Source organism: Bos mutus, chromosome 18 (genome assembly GCF_027580195.1).
Source record: "Bos mutus isolate GX-2022 chromosome 18, NWIPB_WYAK_1.1, whole genome shotgun sequence".
Classification (NCBI taxonomy): Eukaryota; Metazoa; Chordata; class Mammalia; order Artiodactyla; family Bovidae; genus Bos; species Bos mutus.
Genome location: NC_091634.1, coordinates 3,582,220 through 3,601,572, shown reverse-complemented (window position 1 = coordinate 3,601,572; position 19,353 = coordinate 3,582,220). Strand labels below are relative to the sequence as shown.

Here is a 19,353-nt window from a genome sequence, read left to right as displayed (position 1 = left end):
CTCCTACTTTGGCCCCATACCCGGGACTCCCAACTGAACACACTGAAAGTCAGGGAACTGCGCCCACCACCCTCACCCCAGGAAGGGTTGCCTTTGTCTCAGTAAAAACCCAAGCACAAGCTGCAAACAGTATTACTGGGGGAAATATCAATAACCTCAGATATCCAGATGACACCATCCTTACGGCAGAAAGTGAAGAGGAACTAAAAAGCTTCTTGATGAAAGTGAAAGAGGAGAGTGAAAAATTTGGCTTAAAGCTCAACATTCAGAAAATGAAGATCATGGCATCTGGTCCCATCACTTCATAGGGAAATAGATGGGGAAACAGTGGAAACAGTGTCAGACTTTATTTTTTGGGCTCCAAAATCACTGCAGATGGTGATTACAGCTATGAAATTAAAAGACGCTTACTCCTTGGAAGAAAAGTTATGACCAACCTAGATAACATATTCAAAAGCAGAAACATTACTCTTTGAAAATTAAAGGAGCCTGGTAGGCTCTAGTCCAGTTAAGACTTTGACTTTTTTTCATGCATTGGAGAAAGAAATGGTCCAGTGTTCTTGCCTGGAGAATCCCAGGGACAGCAGAGCCTGGTGGGATGCCATCTAGAGTTGGAAGGACTGAGGCGACTTGCAGCAGGCAGCAGCAGCAGCAGATAACATATTCAAAAGCAGAAGATTCTTTGCAAAGGTTTGAACTGTGGTGTTGAGTTGGTTGAGGAGCCAAAGAATTGATACTTTTGAACTGTGGTGTTGGAGAAGACTCTTGAGAGTCCCTTGGACTGCAAGGAGATCAGCTCTGGGTTTTCTTTGGAACAAATGATGCTTAAGCTGAAACGCCAGTACTTTGGGCACCTCATGTGAAGAGTTGACTCATTGGAAAAGACTCTGATGCTGGGAGGATTGGGGGCAAGAGGAAAAGGGGACGACAGAGGATGAGATGGCTGGATGGCATCACCGACTCAATGGACGTGAGTCTGAGTGAACTCCGGGAGTTGGTGATGGACAAGGAGGCCTGGCGTGCTGCGATTCATGGGGTCACAAAGAGTTGGACATGACTGAGCAACTGAACTGAACTGAACTGAACTGAGGAGCGTTCCATCATTAGGGCTGCCAGATGAGACATGGGACTTGACCCTCTTTGTACATGAAAAAAATCACACTGTACTGGGGATCCTCACACAATCAGTTGGGCCAATCTGCGCCCAGTCGCATGCCTGTGCAAAGCACTGGATCCAGTGGTCACTGGATGGCCGCAATGCCTCCAGGCATTAGCTGCCACTGTGATTCTGGCCAGAGAAGCAGGTAAGCTTACACTAGGACCAAATGTAAATGCAAAGGTTCCCCATCCTGTTACTGCCCTGATGAAAAGGGCACACAAGTGGCTGGCCAACTCCAGGATGATTCACTATCAAGAACTGCTTTGCAAAAACCCACGGGTCCAACTCGAGACTGTGCGGACACTGAACCCCACCACTTTTTCCCTACAGAACAGGAACCCCTGTCATAACTGTGAGGAGCTCATAGGTGAGATTTACTCGAGCAGGCTGCACCTGATGGACATTCCCTTCTAGAACCCAGAACTGGACCTGTTCACTGACAGAAGCAGTTTCATCCAAGACGGGCAGCACAAAGCAGGCTCTGGCATAACAGCAACTGACGAGACAGGAAGGCTGAGGCCTGGCCACAAGGGTGGGCAGCACAGCGGGCGGAACTCTGTGCACCCTCCTTGGCACTGAGGCAACCGAAGGGAAACAAGTCAACATCCACACCCAGGCAAGGATTGCCTTTGCTACTTACATGTACATGGAGCCATTTATCAAGAAAAGGGACTATTGACAGCGGGAGGAAAGGAGATTAAAAAACAAAAAAGAAATCCTTCAGCTGTTAGAAGCACTCAGGAAGCCTTCCCAAGTGGCAGTCATCCATAGTAAAGGCCATCAGCAAGGAACTGATCCAATCACCAAAGGGAATCAGTTGGCTGACCAGGCTGCCAAGGAGGTGGCAACCCAACGGAGCCCCACAGTGGGCCCCGAGTGCATGTTTACGGTCCTCATGGCCCCAGAATTGCCTCTATCCCCGAGATATACCAAGGAAGAAGATCAATGGGCTGTAAATGACGGAAGAATAAAAGAAAAGGAGGGCTGCTGGAGGCTCCCAGACCAAAGACTCTTTGTCTCCAGTAATACAGAAATCTAGTTGGTAAAACAACATAATAAGAAAACTTGTTTAGAAAAAAGTGCGCTGCGGAGCTTACTGGGCCGCTACTATTTCGTTTCTAAGCTCCCAGCCCTGTGTGTTCAGATCAGTCCTAGCTGTGTGACTTGTGCCCAGAACAATGCCAGCCAAGGATGAAGACCCAACCCAGGCATGCTGACCGTTGGGACACTGCCCTCTGAAGATCTAGAAGTGGACTTTACTGATGTCAAGCCTTTAGGGGCTCTAAGGATTTCCTTGTGGTAGTGTACACCTACTCGGGATGGGCTGAAGCCTACCCCACGTGCACTGAACAGGTACGAGAACTGGCCAAGGCCCTGTGAAGAGACATGATCCTGAGTTATAGGCTGCCTCTCTCCATAGGGTCTGACAATGGGCCAGCTTTTGTGTCTCAGATAATCCAAACTTTATCCTGCACACTGGGACTCAAATGGAAGCTTGACACGTCTTACAGGCCTCAGAGCTCAGGAAAAGTTGAAGGCATGAATTGTACCCTCAGCCCTACATTAGCTAAAGTCTGTCAGCAGACCAGTTTTCTTGGGTTGACATGTTACCCCCAAGCTTTACTCCAAGCCCGATGCACCCTAAGTCCTTAGGCTATTCTCCCTTTGAGATCTTATATGGGAGAAACCCCCAGTGACAGGAAAACTCAAGGGAAGCCCCCAACAACTAGCTCACCTGGAGGTGTCCCAACACCTTCAGATCCTGGGACAAGTCTTCCACCATATCGCCTGAGAACCCTAGAAAGGGCACCCATTCCTTTGGGCAATTCGGTTCATGCCTACCAGCCAGGAGATGAGGTATGGGTTGAGTATTGAAGAAAATGACCAAGTCAGCCAGTTGGGACAGGCCCTCACATGGTTGTCTGGGCAACCATATTGCTGTTAAAGTTACAGGCATCATCTCTTGGATCCACCTCACCAGAGTCAAGAAGGCAGCAACTTCCTATGATGAGGACAGCTGGAAAACAGTTCAGGACCCCAGATTTCCCGTCAAGGTCTTGTTCCAAAAACAAGAGCCCTCACTCACCAAAGACGCTGAGCCCTGCTCTAGTCGCTCCAGAAGCTGACTAGTCCACGCACGGCAGACGCTTGAGGATTCCTCAGCCTTGCTCCAGCCACACTGTGGCAGCTCACTGGTCAACGCTCAGCAGAAGCTTGAGGATCTGGCTATCCAGATATTAATGGATTTCTATTGTCAACCCTGGCCTCTATCCCTGATTGGTATTACTGCTGTGCTGTTCACTACAGGACTAGCTTCAGTCACAGCGCAAGTGTAGGATTTGGGTCAGAAGCTGCGGTTAGCTGTCTGTTATCTCACTGTAGTGGCAAGCTTCATTCTAATTAGATGTTTCTTATGATCGATTCTCCCTACTATCTAAATTGCTCACAGTATAGCTGACCCCCCTTCACGATAGGCTCAGTTGCTATAGTGGTGACCACCCAAAGATGGGGAGAAAACCTTTGCTAGTGTTCAGTTACCTGTTATGTGCAGGCTGCTTTGGAGCCTTTTGCTGTCCCTTGCCATAACAGATGGAGCCATTCCTTCTCCATCACGCACCTGTCAACATTACAGTCAACCCTTGGAAAATCGCCTATTCAACCATCAGCTAGAACAATGTATACATAGCCTATCCTATAGGCAGATCACTTACTGTCTTTCTGATCAGGTGATGTATATCCAGGGTCCTGGTGCCAAAAATGTTTCCCAGTTATGTCCCCACTGCCGCTACCTTTTCCCAACCAGAGGATCCAAACCCCAGGTGGCATCCCGACACCATGGCATTGCCATCATGCTCCTGGGCCTCCGTCTACCCCCAAATGCCACGTAGATGTTACAATACAGAACAGCTGTCTGTCTGCCAAATAAATGGAAAAACCTACTGGACAGGGACAATAATGCAGACAAATGAAATCACAGACCAACTTAGCCCTTAAAAATCAGCCTCTGCCTGTTGGCAGTATGACCGAGGTTACAGAGTTAACTCCCCTTAGACCTTCATCTGTACCAGGTTCTCAACGCAACTCATCACCTTCTAAATGACACCAACCCCCAGCTGGCCAGGGATTGCTGGCTTTGCTCATCCTTAGGAGCTCCACAGTATTTAGCTACACCAGTACCATGAAATATTGCAACAGCCATGGGAACTCTTATAGATCCACCCTTACAAGGGCCAATCTTAAGGGCAACTGAGTTAACTCAAAAGGCTCCAGATGATTTACAAATGATGGAAGAACTGAAGCTGTAGGCAATTTAGCCAGGGACGAATGTAATCAAACTGTAGAAGGTGAGTGGCCCACTCTTCTTCCCACAGACACAATATGGTGCCCCTCCATCAAGGCCTTTTCTTGGTTTGTGGGACAGATGCTTACTTATGTCTCCCAATCAGTGGATGGGTATCTGCACCTTAGCTCTCCTCACTCCCCAGATGAATATTGGCCCTAACAACCAGACTCTCACGGTGCCTCTGACAGCACACGTGCGGTCAAAAAGACCCATCCAGTTTATCCCCTACTTTGGTTCCGAAATCTTGGCTGGGATAAGCATTGGAACAGGAGGATTGCTTCATCAATCACCTACTACCATATACTATCCAAGGACTTCACATGAAGGAGGAAACAGAACAGGCTCTATCTTGAAAGCAGGACTCCATCTTGGGCTGGACTGTGGACCTTGAGCTATATGCCCAGTATCTATGGAAATGAAATATCCACTAGAAAACCAGGCCCCCTGGAAGGAAGAGGCCCAGGGCTCTCTGTGGCCTAAAAGAATGTCCTAATTATCTGTGTAACTGAATAGAACCATACGTTCTATTATGCTTACTGGGGTATGACCACAGGCCTATTGATAATTGTCGACTGTTAACTACCTAGGCTTAAGACATATGATTGCGGGTTAATTTTGATTGTATCTTTCTTTTTCCTTTGTTCAGACTAGTTTCAGGGAACCTTATACACGTAGGGTATGTAAGGCTTTCACAAAAACTGGTTGGGGTGCTTGGCTAAGAGGAGACTCTGCCTTGAGCCCGCCTGTGTAATAAACTGCACTACACTATCTGCATTGTCTTTCTGAGTGAGTTCCTTTCCCAGAATACGTGGCTACAACACAGAGACGACATTGAGAGAGTAGCAACATCTTTAGTGGCCTTACAGGACCAGCTGGATTCTTTGGCTGAGGTGGCTTTACAGAATAGGAGAGGGCTAGACCTATTGACAGCTGAAAAGGCAGGCCTCTGCCTCTTCTTGAATGAAAAATGCTGCTTTTATAAAAACCAATTAGGAATAGTAAGAGACATGGCCTAACAGCTAAGGGAATGAATCATGAAAAGCAGAAAGGAACTAGAAAATTCCTGAAGTAATTGGAACAATATCTGGAGCTGGGCATCGTGGCTTCTCCCTTTAACCGGTCCTCTCTTCATGTTCTTAGAGGTGCTTTTGTTTGCCCCTTGTGTTCTCAAAGATATTACGCAGTTCATAACCTCTCGAATCCAGAAAGTTGCAAATGTTAATAGCTCAGTATAGTCTCCTAACTGACCTGGAGCTCTGAATATCCTATCGAACATGAGATGATGCTTTCTGCAATGAGTGATAGAAGCATCAAGAGGGGGCAATGAAGAGGAAAATGTCAAATTTTTACATAACTTCCTGCTCCTTCTGCCTCTGTAACTCAGCTTGCTCTTTGCAAAATCTTAATCACATAGGTCTCAAACTGGGGACTCAAAATACTAGGAACTGGAATTTATCTCACTCCCCCTTGTTCTGTTCTTTGCAATTGCCCTAGCCCCTGCAAATCTGCAAACTCTCTTAATCATGCCTGCCCAAGTATAAAAACTCTGTAACCCCTTTGTTTGGGGCTCAGAGCTCTGAGTGTTATGTTCTTAGGGCCCGCCCGCATAATAAACCCGAGTTCTCCAACTCTCCCAGTGCTGTGCTTTGTTTCTGCAACAATGGAAACACTTTCAGCCTCCTGGTCTCTGAAGTTGGAGGTCCCTTGCCTGCAGACAGGTGGTCACAGTGCAAATCATTTTGTGAAAACATGTTTCCTCAGGCTGCAGAGGGCAGTGAAAAAACCCTAAGTACTCAGGGTATCCTGTGCCTTCCAAAGTGGCATTAGCGGTCAAGAACCGCTTGGCAATGCAGGATACACCAGAGAGGTGAGTTCCATTCCTGGGTCAGGAAGATCCCCCGGAGGACGGCATGGAACCCATTCCTGTATTCTTCCCTGGAGAGTCCCCATTGGCAAAAGAGCCAGGCGGGTCTACAGTTCATGGGGTGGCAAAGAGTCAGACTTAGCACGCTAAAGGCAAGGCATCTTTGGGAAGAGTTCTGAGAACAAAGCTTTGCAGGAACCCAAGGCCCCCAGGTGATTCCCTCCAAGCACGCATTCCCCACCACCCCTCCCCCAAGGGCTCTGGCAGAGGCGGTGGAGGGCCACACCCATCCGAGAAAGAGCCCCTCCCCAGGCAAGCAGCCCAGCAACCTTTGTTTCTCGAAGTTCCCGCCCTAATCCTCAGCTCCAGAGAGGTCTCAGGAGTGCAGAGTGTGAGGCCGCAGCTCAGGGCTCCTAAATGTTGGTCTTCACCCGCCATGTTTCAAAAACCCTCAAAATGTGTGTCAGCTAGCCCAGTAATTGGGTCGGTCCTGTTCAGTCGCTCAGTCGTTTCCGACTCTTTACGACCCCATGAAACGCAGCACCCCAGGCCTCCCTGTCCATCACCAACTCCCGGAGTTCACTCAGACTCACGTCCATCGAGTCAGTGATGCCATCCAGCCATCTCATCCTCTGGCGTCCCCTTCTCCACTTGCCCTCAATCCCTCCCAGCATCAGAGTCTGTTCCAATGAGTCAGCTCTTCACATGTGGTGGCCAAAGTATTGGAGTTTCATCTTTAGCATCAGTCCTTCCAAAATTAGGCCACAGATCAGGAAAGGCATATATGAAGTGAAATTCACATATAACACTTTTAAAAATTATTTATTTATTTGTCTGCACTGGGTCTTCGTTGTGGCAAGTGGATCTTCAGTCATCCATGTTGTTTTCAGGTTCTTTGGTTGTGACATGTAAATTCTTAGCTATAGCATGTGGGATCTAATTTGCTGATCAGGGAAAGAACCAGAGCTCCCTGCATTGGGAGCTCAGGGTCTTAGTCACCGGATCGTCACGAAGTCCCCAAACTAACATTTTTAATGATAGATTCAGATTATAGTTTCCATAATAGTGCCAAAATGCAGTGATTATGCATTCTTCCATGTACTTCTTACCCCGTGACTCATGTTGACTGGTTTAAGCGTTTCTGTGAGATTCCCATGCTATGAATTTTTTTTTTTTCCATTTGACTCGAACAAGTGTCTTGGAAAGAAAAAGTGAGGGATGTCTCTAAACTATCACAATTAACGGAGTAATTTCATGTCTTCTTTCTTTCTTTTGCTTTGTAAAATGAACACTCACGTGTGTTCAGCCAAGATCCTGGGTTTTAGGAGTGGCGGTTTTCATCCCAAGCCCAGGTCTGATCTTTTCCAGTACACTCCATGCTCACATCACAGAGTCTCATCACAGCTTTGTATTTTCCAAAATGTTCACAAGAATCTTATTAGTCCTAATCTATGCTCAACTGTATTAAAATTTAAAATATAGTCAGTGCAAATAAAGAATATCATCCTTAAACATTATATACATTTTTAATCCATTCAAAGTTTCCTGAGTTTAGTGACATGAAACTTTTTTACTTTTAATGAGCATATAGCCCCATTTGAGTGTATGCCTGTACTCAGTGGAGATTAGTTTGCATAGTCTCTGGGAGTTGGTGATGGACAGGGAGGTCTGGCATGCTGTGGTCCATGGGGTCATGAAGAATCAGACCTGACTGAGTGACTGAACTGAACTGGACTGTATGTGTGAAAATATTAACATGACCTGATCAATTTCTTCTTCTTCTTTTTTTTCTTTTCCTTGTTCATTTTTTGGAAGAACTTCTGTGGAAGAGAATGACTACCTGCCCTGGTATTCCTGCTTGGGAATTTCTTGGATAGAGGAACCTGGCAAGTTAGAGTCCATGGAGGTCACAAAAATTGGACATGACTGAGTGACTAAAAGTTTTTGTCTTCAGTATTCGTTACAGTTACAGAAGCTTCTATCACCTTTTCATAGTGTTGTCTCTGTGAATCTGTCTGTGTTTTATTAGTTAAAATCTGAACTACATAAACTGAAGTAAAGTTTCAGTTCAGTTCAGTCGCTCAGTCGTGTCTGACTCTTTGCGACCCCATGAGTCGCAGCACACTAGGCCTCCCTGTCCATCATCATCTCCCAGAGTCCACTCAGACTAACCTCCATCGAGTCAGTGAGGCCATCCAGCCATCTCATCCTCGGTCGTCCCCTTCTCCTCCTGCCCCCAATCCCTCCCAGCATCAGAGTCTTTTCCAATGAGTCAACTCTTCACATGAGGTGGCCAAAGTACTGGAGTTTCAGCTTTAGCATCAGTCTTTCCAAAGAAATCCCAGGGCTGATCTCCTTCAGAATGGACTGGTTGGATCTCCTTGCAGTCCACGGGACTCTCAAGAGTCTTCTCCAACACCACAGTTCAAAAGCATCAATTCTTCTGCAGTCGGCCTTCTTCACAGTCCAACTCTCACATCCACACATGACCACTGGAAAAACCATAACCTTGACTAGCCGGACCTTTGTTGGCAAAGTAATGTCTCTGCTTTTCAATGTGCTATCTAGGCTGGTTACAACTTTCCTTCCAAGGAGTAAGCATCTTTTCATTTCATGGCTGCAGTCACCATCTGTAGTGATTTTGGAGCCCCCAAAAATAAAGTCTGACACTGTTTCCACTGTTTCCCCATCTATTTCCCATGAAGTGATGGGACCAGATGCCATGATCTTCGTTTTCTGAATGTTGAGCTTTAAGCCAATTTTTTCACTCTCCACTTTCACTTTCATCGAGAGGCTTTTTAGTTCCTCTTCACTTTCTGCCATAAGGGTGATGTCATCTGCATATCTGAGGTTATTGATATTTCTCCCGGCAATCTTGATTCCAGCTTGTGTTTCTTCCAGTCCAGCGTTTCTCATGATGTACTCTGCATATAAGTTAAATAAGCAGGGTGACAATATACAGCCTTAATGTACTCCTTTTCCTATTTGGAACCAGTCTGTTGTTCCATGTCCAGTTCTAACTGTTGCTTCCTGACCTGCATAAAAATTTCTCAAGAGGCCGATCAGGTGGTCTGGTATTCCCTTCTCTTTCAGAATTTCCCACAGTTTATTGTGATCCACACAGGCAAAGGTTTTGGCATAGTCAATAAAGCAGAAATAGATGTTTTTCTAGAACTCTCTTGCTTTTTCCATGATCCAGCAGATGTTGGAAATTTGATTTCTGGTTCCTCTGCCTTTTCTAAAACCAGCTTCAACATCAAGAAGTTCACGGTTCACGTATTGCTGAAGCCTGGCTTGAGCATTCTTTGGCATTGCCTTTCTTTAGGATTGGAATGAAAACTGACCATTTCCAGTCCTGTGGCCACTGCTGAGTTTTCCAAATTTGCTGGCATATTGAGTGCAGCACTTTCACAGCATCATCTTTCAGGATTTGAAATAGCTCAACTGGAATTCCATCACCTCCACTAGCTTTGTTCGTAGTGATGCTTTCTAAGGCCCACTTGACTTCACATTCCAGGATGTCTGGCTGTAGGTCAGTGATCACACCATCCTGATTATCTGGGTCGTGAAGATCTTTTTTTGTACGGTTCTTCTGTGTATTCTTGCCACCTCTTCTTAATATCTTCTGCTTCTGTAAGGTCCATACCATTCTGTCCTTTATCGAGCCCATCTTTGCATGAAATGTTCCCCTGGTATCTCTAATTTTCTTGAAGCGATCTCTAGTTTTTCCCATTCTGTTGTTTTCCTCTGTTTCTTTGCATTGATCGCTGAGGAAGGCTTTCTTATCTCTTCTTGCTATTCTTTGGAACTCTGCATTCAGTTGCTTATATCTTTCCTTTTCTCCTTTGCTTTTCACTTCTCTTCTTTTCACAGCTATTTGTAAGGCCTCCCCAGACAGCCATTTTGCTTTTTTGTATTTCTTTTCCATGGGGATGGTCTTGATCCCTGTCTTCTGTACAATGTCATGAACCTCCATCCATAATTCATCAGACACTCTATCTATCAGATCTAGGCCCTTAAATCTCTTTCTCACTTCCACTGTATAATCATAATGGATTTGATTTAGGTCATACCAGAATGGTCTAGTGGTTTTCCCTGCTTTCTTCAATTTAAGTCTGAATTTGGCAATAAGGAGTTCTTGATCTGAGCCACAGTCAGCTCCCAGTCTTGTTTTTGCTGACTCTATAGAGCTTCTCCATTTTTGGCTGTAAAAAATATAATCAATCTGATTTCAGTGTTGACCATCTGGTGATGTCCATGTGTAGAGACTTCTCTTGTGTTGCTGGAAAAGGGTATTTGCTATGACCAGTGTGTTCTCTTGGCAAAACTCTATTAGCCTTTGCCCTGCTTCATTCCGTATTCCAAGGCCAAATTTGCCTGTTACTCCAGGTGTTTCTTGACTTCCTACTTTTGTATTCCAGTCCCCTATAATGAAAAGGACATGTTTTTTTGGGTGTTAGTTCTAAAAGGTCTTGTAGGTCTTCATAGAACAGTTCAACTTCAGCTTCTGCAGTGTTACTGGTTGGGACATAGCCTTGGATTACTGTGAAATTGAATGATTTGCCTTGGAAATGAACAGAGATCATTCTGTCATTTTTGAGATTAAACCCAAGTACTGCATTTTGGACTCTTGTTGACCATGATGGCTACTCCATTTCTTCTGAGGGATTCCTGCCCGCAGTAGTAGATATAATGGTCATCTGAGTTAAATTCACCCATTCCAGTCCATTTCAGTTTCCTGATTCCTAGAATCGACATTCACTCTTGCCATCTCTTGTTTGACCACTTCCAATTTGCCTTGATTCATGGACCTTACATTCCAGGTTCCTATGCAATATTGCTCTTTACAGCATCGGACCTTGCTTCTATCACCAGTCACATCCACAGCTGGGTATTCTTTTGCTTTGGCTCCATCCCTTCGTTCTTTCTGGAGTTATTTCTCCACTGATCTCCAGTAGCATATTGGCCACCTACTGACCTGGGGAGTTCCTCTTTCAGTATCCTATCATTTTGCCTTTTCATACTGTTCATAGGGTTCTCAAGGCCAGAATACTGACGTGGTTTGCCATTCCCTTCTCCAGTGGACCACTTTCTGTTAGACCTCTCCACCATGACCCGTCTGTCTTGGGTGGCCCCACCTAGCATGGCTTAGTTTCATTGAGTTAGACAAGGCTGTGGTCCGTGTGATCAGATTGACTAGTTTTCTGTTATTATGGTTTCAGTGTGTCTGCCCTCTGATGCCCTCTCGCAACACCTACAGTCTTACTTGGGTTTCTTTTACCTTGGACGTGGGTTATCTCTTCACTGCCGCTCCAGCATAGCGCAGCCACTGCTCCTTACCTTGGACGAGGGGTATCTCCTCACCGCCGCCCCTACTGACCTTGAACGTGGAGTAGCTCCACTTGCCGCCACTCCTTGGACGTGAGGTTGCTCCTCTAGGCCGCCATCCCTGACCTCGGATGTGTGATAGCTCTTCTTGGCCACTGCCCCTGACCTCGGACGTGGGGTAGCTCCTCATGAAAAGTAAGCACTTACAAATCAGACAGTTCTAACTACAAGAAAAATTAACCTAAATGAATTTCAGATTCACGTTAACTGGGAATTATTCAATATTCAATATCTAGTATTAATGTTTGTTTGCTAATCTAATATAGATATGTCTAAGAGTCATTAAGAATAGTATTTTCATTGTGCCTAAGTTTATTATAAGTTAAATATTGTTATATTGTTTTATCTGTTGCAAGTGTGTCAGCCAGCAAAGTACGTCTAGTGGGGGGGAAAAAAAAACTTCAAAGAAAATGCAAAAGAGATATGAGCTTTTAGATACACTCTTTTAAGAATAATTATACTTTAGAAATGTCTGTCTAAAACAGTCTTTAGATTGTGGTAACCTGAATTCCTAGAGCTGTGCTAAACTAAGTGATGGAAATTTATTAAACAGCTAGATGATTTCAAAATTAAAGAAGATTCTGAAACATTCCTTACTGAGGACTAACTTCCTCTTACAGAGAAACTAGATATTTTGGACTATTCATGAATAATATTTGATGACATCCTGAGATGTTCTCCAGAATTATTTTCAGAAATTATCACTGGTATTTATGTTCACCAATTTATAGAATGCTTAAGTTCTTGATTGCTTAAGGAAAGTAGCATGTATATTTTCAGTAAAGAAGGTATGAGGAATGAAATTACACTTTATGAAGGAAAAAGGAAGTAAATCTCACTTATAGGTGGCTGTTTCAGGATGGGAGAAAAAAGTAATGGGTACAGAAAGTGATAAGAAGGTTTTATGGCCAGTGGACCCCAAGGGAAGAGTTTTGTGCATAAATACAAGTTTTCTTGATATGTTGAACTGCCTTTCATGATGGACTTTAAGTTTCTTTACCTCTAAAGTGATCTGTTCTATGCTTACCTTTGAAATCTTCTTTGGCCTTTTACCTCGTTGCAGCCGAGAAAGCAACATGGGTCACCAGCAGCTGTACTGGAGCCATCCGAGAAAATTCCGCCAGGGTTCTCGCTGTAGCCGGGTCTGCTCAAACCTGCACGGTCTGATCCGGAAATGCGGCCTCAATATGTGCCGCCAGTGTTTCCGCCAGTATGCGAAGGACATTGGCTTCATTAAGTTGGACTAACCGAACTTGCTTAGATGGCTCATCCAGCACATCAACCTTAGGCGGAAATAATACTAGCTCTTTGTATATAAAATAAAAGTTTTCAAAACTTCAAAAAAAAAAAAGAAAGAAAAAAGAAAAAGAAATCTTCTTTGTTACTTTGGTTAAGTGAATATATTGTTTCCCAGTGATCAATATGATTTATCTGACTGAGTGTTATAATCCCTTTTGATATTTGTTGATAAAACTTCCTAAATAACTTGACGTCTAGCTGACTTTGGAATGCTTCAGAGGGCCCCTGAGACATCCCAGGGAGCTATTAAACTACCTGGGTTCATTGGACATGTTAAATTACATGGGAAGTCCTGTTGAAGGGGTGATAAATCTTCTCAGATTGTGCTGTATGGTGGATGTTACTAATATAGATATCTTAAAATTATGTGAGTTCATATAGATCTGATACGCCCTAATAAAATGTGGTCAACTATGATTCTCCTTATCCTGTGAAAGTGTTACAAGTCACAGCAATGACCAGGCTACATTGTCAATTGCAGTTTAATCAGAATTAAACATGGAAAAAGCAAGAGAGTTTCAGAAAAACATCTATTTCTGCTTTATTGACTATGCCAAAACCTTTGACTGTGTGGATCACAATAAACTGTGGAAAATTCTGAAAGAGATGGGAATACCAGACCACCTGACCTGCTCTTGAGAAATTTGATTGCAGGTCAAGAAGCAACAGTTAGAACTGGACATGGAACAACAGACTGGTTCCAAATAGGAAAACCAGTATGTCAAGGCTGTATATTGTCACTCTGTTTATTTAACTTATATGCAGAGTACATCATGAGAAACGCTGGACTGGAAGAAACACAAGCTGGAATCAAGATTGCCGGGAGAAATATCAATAACCTCAGATATGCAGATGACATCACCCTTATGGCAGAAAGTGAAGAGGAACTCAAAAGCCTCTCGATGAAAGTGAAAGTGGAGAGTGAAAAAGTTGGCTTAAAGCTCAACATTCAGAAAACTAAGATCATGGCATCCGGTCCCATCACTTCATGGGAAATAGATGGGGAAACAGTGGAAACAGTGTCAGACTTTATTTTTGGGGGCTCCAAAATCACTGCAGATGGTGACTGTAGCCATGAAATTAAAAGATGCTTACTGCTTGGAAGGAAAGTTATGACCAACCTAGATAGCATATTGAAAAGCAGAGACATTACTTTGCCAACAAAGGTCCGGCTAGTCAAGGCTATGGTTTTTCCTGTGGTCATGTATGGATGTGAGAGTTGGACTGTGAAGAAGGCCGACCGCAGAAGAATTGATGCTTTTGAACTGTGGTGTTGGAGAAGACTCTTGAGAGTCCCGTGGACTGCAAGGAGATCCAACCAGTCCATTCTGAAGGAGATCAACCCTGGGATTTCTTTGGAAGGAATGATGCTAAAGCTGAAACTCCAGTACTTTGGCCACGTCATGTGAAGAGTTGACTCGTTGGAAAGGACTCTGATGCTGGGAGGGATTGGGGGCAGGAGGAGAAGGGGACGCCAGAGGATGAGGTGGCTGGATGGCATCACTGACTCGATGGACATGAGTCTGAGTGAACTCCGGGAGTTGGTGATGGACAGGGAGGCCTGGCGTGCTGCGATTCATGGGGTCGCAAAGAGTCGGACTTGACTGAGCGACTGAACTGAACTGAACTGAACTGTATGGTTTCACTCTGATGCCTTTGCAAGAATACTGCTATTTCAAGATTTATGGAAAAGATTTTTCTAAGGTTACCTGATAAACAATTTTGTCTGTTTCTTATCTGGTCGGCTGGCACCGGACTGAAATTTAGTCTAATCTCTATGTTAATAGAACACATTTTTATTATAATGCAGCTTTCAAGAAGACATTATGAATTTCTTTGCCTTTAAGTCATTTATGTTCATTTAAAAAATCTTTTTTTTTACTTTGGTAAAGTAAATAAGCATTACTTAAGACTATGGTACATGTAGACAAAGCTCATTCTTCTTCTACAAAAATAACCCCTCACGGTTAGATTTTGCTGTCCTGATGTCATTAAAACATGGCCATGCTGCTGCTGCTGCTGCTAAGTCGCTTCAGTTGTGTCTGACTCTGTGTGACCCCATAGATGGCAGCCCACCAGGCTCCCCCATCCCTGGGATTCTCCAGGGAAGAACACTGGAGTGGGTGCCATTTCCTTCTCCAATGCATGAAAGTGAAAAGTGAAAGTGAAGTCGCTCCGTCGTATCTGACTCTTTGGGACCCCATGGACTGCAGCCTACCAGGCTCCTCCATCCATGTGATTTTCCAGGCAGGAGTACTGGAGTGGGGTGCCATTGACTTGTCCTAAATTGCGGATTTAAAAATGGGTAAACAATAGCTGTAAATCAAAGAGTCAGTGCTATGGGAAATCCAAGATGGCTGCCTGGTTTTTCCCGGCTCCCTGACAAACTTCATTTCTATTTGATGGGTTACAGCCTTCCCTGGCTACAGGGTTAATGCCCTCATAATGAAAAAATATGTCTCATTGAATATTAACGTTTTTTCATTGTTGAACTAAGTTTCTGGTTTTGTTAATTAAGGTCTAGTGTTTACCAAGACTCACTTCTGAGATAGTTCCTTGTTATGTTATATTTCTAAAACATTCAATAAGTTATTTAAAAGGACACTGTTTCTAAAGCTAATCTCAGGAAGCAATCTTCAGATAAAGATGAGATGCTCCATGATGTACAAACAGGAGTGTAACACCAGGCTTTAGTCATTTAACAAATGAAGTCAGATGACCTGGGGTATACTGCTCTACCTAATGAAAGTTCTTGACTTATCATTCTTACTTATGACCTTCTAATAACTTAATAATAACTTAATAATAACTGCTAGCTATAGCTATATTATTTTCTATGCTGCTTCTTTCAGAAGATTGATTCTTACGTTACTCAATGTGTGACTGAGCCTGTGATAAAATGCTGATATGCAGTTCCAAATGCTATCAGTGATTGTAATAATGTAACTCTAGATACAGGAATAAGCAAGAAAAGGGAATATTTTCCTGGACCAAGAGGCTAGTAAGACAGGTATGGTCCAGAGATTTTGCTCCTCAACCTTCCCTAGACCTGGGAATGAGCCTTCCCAGTGCCGCAGGACACAATGGACAAGAAATGCCCCCAAAGCATGGTCAAATTTGTGGCTCTGAAAGGACCCTGCTAACTGGACTCTGCCAGCTGTCTCTACAAAGATGACATCATGACCACTGCAAGCTGCTGACCTTCAACAGCCCCCAAAAGGAGTTCAGAGTAGAGATCAGAAATAAGGCACTCTGTGACCTGGGAAAAACCCAGAACTGGCCTTCCGAGAGTGAGATGTTTTCAGGTAAAGATTTTATGAGTCCCAATTCTGGCTTCTTCTCGTACCTAGAGAAACACTAATGTCACAAACGAATGTCTGGTCTTGGTTCTCCTGGCTAGCTGCCGGCTCCCGGCAGCCGTTAGCTAGCCCCTGAGCAGCTTTTCTACTTCTCTTCATCTTTGGGCCATGTACCTTTAACTTTCTTGTACAGTTTGTTTCTTCTAAAATAGCACAAGTTTCCAAGTGGTCCTGCAAGAATATCCCCTGACTAACACCTAGACAATGCTGAAACAAGTCACCTTATCATTCCATGGACTCTCATCTCTCTCCATAAATGCTCCCTGTCAGAGCAGGCAAAGGGAACCCAGAGCCCCATGTGCCCCTGCTCAGCCTGAAGAAGCCAGAGTGGTCATCACCCCCTTTTCCTTGAAACTGCGTTACCAAATGTGTGAGAAGTGAAATGTGTAGTTAGACATGACCAGGGCATCAACAAGGACCAAAGAATTGGCCCTAAAAATAAAGAGAAGGAGGTATGTGGTGACCCAGGGACTATAGCGCAGATAAAACCAAGGAGGGTCTTGGAGTGCAAGAACAGAAAAACAAGACTCTTAGCATCTTTCCTTCCCCCATGTTGTAACTACTGATGGATTTCAGGTCCTCCTAAGCAGTATAAACTCTCTCCCCTCCTACCCAGTAATGAGAAAGTATCTTTCTTACTCTTCCTCCACCCATTATATGTGCCTCATCCATTCAGCAGATGATCTGCAAGACCCCTATCCCACTCCTCATACCTTGGCTAGAAAGTGGACTAAGGACCCCTGTTCAACATCCGTTCTCCCTTGAGCTGGCCTGCTGTTCTAACAGCATCCCCCATTCTAATAAACTTTATTTCTCTCTCATTTCCAACACAAGCCCAGACCACATGAAAGGTTACTATCCTATTAGACCTGTTAAAATATGTAAAACAATTAAAGTTCCAACTTAAGTATGAATTCTTACCTTACTATTCTATTTCATTGCGGTTCAAAATTGTCATTCATCGAGCAGAATTTTCAACATTAGTAACTCAAATAAGAGTTGGACTGTGAAGAAAGCTGAGCACTGAAGAATTGATGCTTTTGAACTGTGGTGTTGGAGAAGACTCTTGAGAGTCCCTCGGACTGCAAGGAGGTCCAACCAGTCCATCCTAAAGGATATCAGTCATGGGTGTTCATTGGAAGGACTGATGCTAAAGTCTGATGCTAAAGTACTGACTGCAAGGAGGTCCAACCAGTCCATCCTAAAGGAGATCAGTCGTGGGTGTTCATTGGAAGGACTTATGCTAAAGTACTGAAACTCCAGTACTTTGGCCACCTCATGGGAAAAGTTGACCCATTGGAAAAGACCCTGATGCTGGGAGGGATTGGGGCCAGGAGTAGAAGAGGACAACAGAGGATGAGATGGGTGGATGACATCACCAACTCAATGGACATGAGTTTGAGTGAACTCCAGAAGTTGGTGATGGACAGGGAGGCCTGGAGTGCTGCAATTCATGGGGTCGCAAAGAGTCGGACACGACTGAGTGACTGAACTGAACTGAACTCAGGTAGGTATGAATGGATGGAGATGATGATTCAGAGAGGTCTAAGGAGCAGCGAGGAATTCATCCTTCGTCACATGGTGTTGGAAGATTTGCTTCAATGGAAATAGTTTTCGAAAACCTGGATTTGTGTCTGCTACTGTCACAGAAATGTATCACCTGCCCTATTCTGTCTCTTAAATCATTCATGAATTTATCTCCAGTGATTAATTTTCTCCATCACAGTGTGAACTAAAAGTCTCCTCTTGCCTTGTTACAAACTGCATTTTTTCGTTGCTCTTGGATTTCTTGGGGACCCTAGGAAAACTCTGCCCATTTCTAAGTAACTGTATGACAGTCCTTTTAAAGCTTCCCTCTACCTCTAGACAGAAATTTGTGAGTGGAGTGGTAGACAAACTGCCAGACTTCTAAGAATACTGGGGACAGATTTTTGTTCTCTGGTTTATAGTTTCCTATCCACTGGGAGCAACCCATAGGACCTTTTAAACAAATTTCAAATTCAAGTTATTTTTCACTACAGAAAGTAAAACCTGGTGAAAATGAAAGAATGGACATCTCAGGTTGAGTTCAAGCTTTCTCTTTTCCTTATAAGATCTCATATTAAATATCTTTAGTGTATTTGCCCCAATTCTAACATGCTAAAATACTTTATTTTATTGTTACCTCAGAGAATTTTAAAATAAATTGACATAAAGTCTTAGCACATTTTCCACTATATTATTAAACGTTGATTCAAACTATAACAATTTTTAGATTATATAAATAAATCTTTTTAAAAAGTTTTAATTGGAATATAGCTGTTTTCCAATTTTGTACTCCTATACAGCAAAGAGAATTAATTATAAATATCAGTCAGTTCAGTTCTGTTGCTCAGTTGATTCTGAGTCTGTGATCCGTGGTCTGCAGCAAGCCAGGCTTCCCTGTCCATCACCAACTCCCAGAGCCTGTTAAAACTCATGTCCATCAAGTCAGTGATGCCATCCAACCATCTCATCCTCTGTCATTCCCTTCTCCTCCCATCTTCAATCTTTCCCAGCATCAGGGTCTTTCTCATTACATCAGTTCTTCGCATCAGGTGGACAAAGAATCGGAGCTTCCGCTTTAGCATCAGTCCTTCCAGTGAATATTCAGGACTGATTTCCTTTAGGATGGAGTGGTGTGATCTCCTTGCAGTCCAAGGGACTCTCAAGAGTCTTCTCCAACACCACAGTTCAAAATCATCCGTTCTTTGCCACTCAGCTTTCTTCATGGTCCAACTCTCACATCCATACATGACTACTGGAAAAACCTTAGCTTTGAATAGATGGACCTTTATCAGCCAAATAATGTTTCTGCTTTTTAATATGCTGCCTAGTTTGGTCATACCTTTTCTTCCAAGGAGGAAGCATCTTTTACTTTCATGGCTGTAATAACCATCTGCAGTGATTTTGGACCCCAAAA

General features: G+C 43.8%; 2 protein-coding genes across 3 annotated transcripts in view; both read left to right on the top strand.

The window, feature by feature from the left end:
* The window catches only part of LOC102270910 (KRAB domain-containing protein 5-like), an 83,879-nt gene that overhangs the window by 19,963 nt on the left and 44,563 nt on the right, over positions 1-19,353 (top strand). The window lies entirely within an intron of this gene.
* Positions 12,831-13,093, top strand: LOC102270634 (small ribosomal subunit protein uS14-like). The gene has a single exon (XM_070387102.1). It carries the CDS (start codon positions 12,831-12,833, stop codon positions 12,999-13,001), a length of 171 nt encoding a protein of 56 aa, XP_070243203.1. The 3' UTR covers positions 13,002-13,093.

What these genes read in the sequence shown, in the direction of transcription:
- LOC102270634 (XM_070387102.1), top strand. Translation starts at nt 12,831, where the DNA reads ATGGGTCACCAGCAGCTGTACTGGAGCCATCCGAGAAAATTCCGCCAG.